Source organism: Chinchilla lanigera, unplaced genomic scaffold (genome assembly GCF_000276665.1).
Source record: "Chinchilla lanigera isolate Chin_1 unplaced genomic scaffold, ChiLan1.0 scaffold00011, whole genome shotgun sequence".
NCBI lineage: Eukaryota > Metazoa > Chordata > Mammalia > Rodentia > Chinchillidae > Chinchilla > Chinchilla lanigera.
The window spans coordinates 12,100,436-12,104,650 of record NW_004955412.1 but is presented as its reverse complement, the minus strand read 5'-3'; the positions used below and the strand labels follow the sequence as shown (position 1 = coordinate 12,104,650).

The 4,215-nt window shown below is 43.4% G+C and overlaps 1 protein-coding gene across 4 annotated transcripts in view; it reads left to right on the top strand.

Moving 5' to 3' along the window:
• Positions 1-4,215, top strand: part of Rdx (radixin) — an 84,009-nt gene extending 79,794 nt beyond the window's left edge. For 3 of the 4 annotated variants that reach the window (XM_013511102.1, XM_013511101.1, XM_013511100.1), the window contains exons 15-16: positions 918-1,008; positions 3,638-4,215. In XM_013511102.1, coding sequence (XP_013366556.1) covers positions 918-984 — 67 coding nt within the window. In that variant the 3' untranslated portion in view covers positions 985-1,008; positions 3,638-4,215. The remainder of the gene's footprint in view (positions 1-917; positions 1,009-3,637) is intronic. The other variant, XM_005378052.2, reaches the window with a different exon arrangement.

Below are 4,215 nucleotides of genomic sequence, written 5' to 3'. Positions count from 1 at the left end.
TTTTTGGTTTTTCTCCGGTACTGGGAACCGAACTCACGACCTTGTGCTTGCCAGGCAGGCGCTTTGCCGCTGAGCTAAATCCCCAGCCCCAGTAACTCGTTCCTAACTGCTTAGCACACTAACGTAGGAAACCCGGTTCAGGAAACGACACACAAGTAAGGGCCAGTTGAGCAGTTGCTTTGTGGCGTTAATTGTGACTTTGTTTCTGGCATCTCTGAGGGCTGTATCTGAGAACGGTAGGGGAGCCAGCCAGAGAGGACAGAGAAGGAGGGGCTGAAATTGATCTCCACCACTACCTGGCAGCGCGGCTGCGGGAGCGGTCATTTTCCCTGTGTGTGTCTTGGCCCATCCCTACCTTTCAGTAGGCAGGCAGTACATATTGAGAATTTGCGTATTGAAAGATAGCAGCTATTGATTTCAAAGTAGGCACCACAAGGCATTTGGGGTCCATTAGGCTGGCTGTTATCTGAAAGAAACTTCTAACAGGGCCAAGATTAATCCAGAGAGAAGCTGAAGTAACATATACTATCTACGAGACCACGTTACTTTGACACTAACGAAGTTCTGATGTCGATGGCTTTCAGACCCGTTACTCTTGTGAAATTGATCAGTGTGTGCAGAGCTGCTGAAATTCTTAAGAGAATTCTACCTGCTGTTTCAAAGAGAGATTTAGTTACTCTTATTGTCACCATCCAATGCTGGAGCTTCAAAGATGAATTTAAAATTAAAAAAAAAAGTTTGAAGATTAGGAAGATTGTTTGGCAATTTAGTTATTCGATGAGTCCTACATTAATCCAGAACAACAAAGGTGTCCTGGCACTGAACACTGCTGAGAAGGCAGTGCACCCTCCCCATTCGGCTTCCTTCTCTGTTCTTTTGCTAAATGCTTTTTAATATCTTGATGTCTCTTTTGAAAGGTGGGGACCCAAACTGTATGCATTGTTCCAGATGCGCTCTTGCCAAAGCAGTATAAAGCAAATGTAACAGGACAAGGCTCCCTCTCTCTAGGTAAGTACATCTGGCAGCTGTGGTGAGCTTTAGCCCCGCTCCCAGGAGACCTGCCAGGATGCTGCAGAGACCTCGTAATACCTGCATCTGTTCATCCACAGGCCAGGGCTTTAGTGCTGTCCAGCCAAAGGAGCTACCCAAGAGCGTCCACCACCACTACAGCACCTGATTCTACCTTCCACAGCTTCTCTTTCAGCAGTTTGCTCCTCTTAGGCTCCTTACCAATCAAGAACATCTCACTACAGTTGAATAATTGTAAGGTCAGCTAGAGTTTATTAAAACGAAGTTCTGTCTGTCATCCTGGCGATCCAGTTGGACTTACTACTTTAGAAAGTTCTCTTATAAAAGACCCTCTCAATCAGGAACAAGAATAGTTAATTTAGTGCAAGCTCACACATTACAAGAGTTCTGCTGGGAAGTTTTCCTGTAAAAACAGGCTCACCTGAACTTAAAAGTGAAGCTCTGACACATATACTGAGTAGAAGAATTAAAGGATTCTTCATAAATCAGGTTAATAAAAGTATTATGCATTCACCTCAATCTGGCAATATTATAAAGTCATTTCTCAACATGATTACCTGAATAGTTTGTTTTAAAATTATTTTATTTCTCTGGCACACACTAATTTCTTCTCAGTTCTAAATAAAATCATAGCAGTTTATCTTATAGATTATGAATGTTATGTCTGAGTCACTGATTAAGCCTACTAAGGTTCTATAAACCTAAGTCTAGGCAAATATATTTGGATATATTTGAAATAATATTGTAAGATGTGGAATAAATATCCATTATAGCAATAGAATTTTTTTTTCATGTGACAAAAAAATGGTTATATGTGCTCATAGTATGGTAGTGAATGTGTACAATTTGCTTCTTTAGTCTTGAATTTTAGATTGCTCTGAGATGAAGTCAAGGTCACACTAGAATCTTTGATATCTCTCTCTCTCTTTCTCTGTCTTTTTGAGACACGGTCTCACTATGCAGCCCAGGCTGGCCTCGAACTCATGATGATCCTCCTGCCTCAGCCTCCAGAGTGCTAGGATTATAGGCGTGTGCCACCACACCCAGCCAACATCTCTTGACACAACCAGAACACTTTGTTTTAAAGCCCACTTGAAGAGCTGTGACACACATACCATCATGTGATGTGTTCTCATTTGGAAAGGGGTGTAACTGATTGTGAATTCATAAAACTCAACTAGCCTTATTCTGGGTATTTTACAAATACCCTTTGTTAAAATACAATTTCAATTTCCCCAGACTGGTACAAGCAATATACTTAGCTATTCATCTTTAAACAGTTTCTTCCAATGCAAGAACTCATTTATATAACACTCTCTATTTTGTTTGTTGATTAGTAAGATTCCCTAAATTAAAATTTGCCCAAGGATTTACAATTTTTTTTCTTACTGATTTTCTTCTATTAGTGCTCTTGCTTTTTAGAGCAAATCCTTTGAGGGCATCAGACTAAGGTTTTGTCATCAGGAGTAGGAAAGGAAGATTTCTGTATGACTCACCAGAAGTTAAGCTCAAATGACAAAGAATTTGAATTACCCAGAGAAGACCTTATAAAGGGGACAACGGGGTGGGCGATTGCCACATCCTCAGCCAGAAATATCATCTAGTTCTGAATCTTGGAAGGACAAGTGGGCCTCTCCTTAACTGATCTTAATGTGATTGGTCCAAGAAAACAGGACAGAGACTTCTGAGCTGGTTTCTGGTCCTTCTCCTGCCACCCCTAGCGTTCCTCTCAGGGTGCTGTTACCGTGTGTGCCTGTGATGGGGATGTGCGCATGAGAAATTAGAGGTGACATCACAGGTGGGCTACCCTGACTGGTTGCTTCGGGGGTAGAAACCCCTCTAGTCTTGGACCAGTGGTATCCAAATTAGTGATCAGCCCCTAATAGTCACATGTCTGGGCTTCCTGCTTTCAACGTTCCTGCCTTTTTTCTGATTTTCTGGCTTGATTTTAGCTATCAGACCAAGTTAGCCTTGACCTGAAGGTCCATCTCCTGGACCTTTAAAACAGGCTGAGGTAGTCAGATGGAACTTGTATATATAAGGTACACCCAGTTCTTGGGTATAAACACCACACAGGCTGCTTTAGTACTTGCTGTGGTACGCATATCACAGAGGTTTGTGCCTGCTACATGCAAAGGAGGTTGTCTATGCCATAAGCTTATATCTACATCATTGGATTGAAGCTCTGCAGAATTTATTTACTACATTAGATTTAGTTTGAGCCAAGCATAATTTTTTTTTTTGAGACAGGCTCTTACTTATATAGCCCAGATTGGCCTCGAACTCATGGTAATCCTCCTGCCTCAGCCTCCCAAGTGCTGGAATTACAGGCCACCAGCCCCAGCTAGCCAAACATAATTCCGACCAGGCTGAAGTCGGAGCGGAGAACTTGTGCAGCCACCTGTATTTTGATGCTGTCTTTGCGTCGCTGCATTTCCTCAGCACCCTTCCATGCCCCTTCATCATTGGCAAACTCAGCATGTTTTAGAAGTTAATTTACAGAATGTGGAAAGGGCATCCAGAGTCATGCCTTTTGCAACCCCATTCTGGTAATATTTTTCTTCTTTCTGGCCTGACTCTGCTGGTGATTTTCTGTATCCTTACACAGGTCCCTGACGACTGACACATGGCGAACTTTAGGATAAGGACGTACCAAGACCGTCCTGGGGTTTCGAATGCCTGCCTCCCCTTGAGTCTGGAATCGCAGCTGGAACTTGATGGACTGGCATTCCCTGCACCGTGGCTCTTGCTGATGGCCCCCTCTCATCTCTTGGCTGTTGGGTTTCCCTTTGTCGCTACTTCTCTTTCTGAACTCCTCTTGATGGGCTTTCCTAGGGACAGACTTTAGGACGGTGACCCAGGACTGGGGACTTCTGCACTGCGTTCTGCGGCCCCGAGGCATCATCCCCCAAACATACACCTGAAGGCATCAGCTTCTGAGAACCCACTTTCTTCTGCATGACTAGCTTGTAAGGAGGAACGTATGGAGAGAACTTTCAGGAGTTTTCCATTTTCGCAAAATGTATGTGACTGATCTTTGGCTTTGCTCTGAGAGCAGCCTCGCTGGCGTACGGCTCTGTGTCCATGTGCTGTGGAATCTGCAGAAATTGGTGCGACACGACCTTTCTTGTCTGGGCTGTTTGTACAATTGTATATAACTGTAGCAATAAATACATTCTAACATCA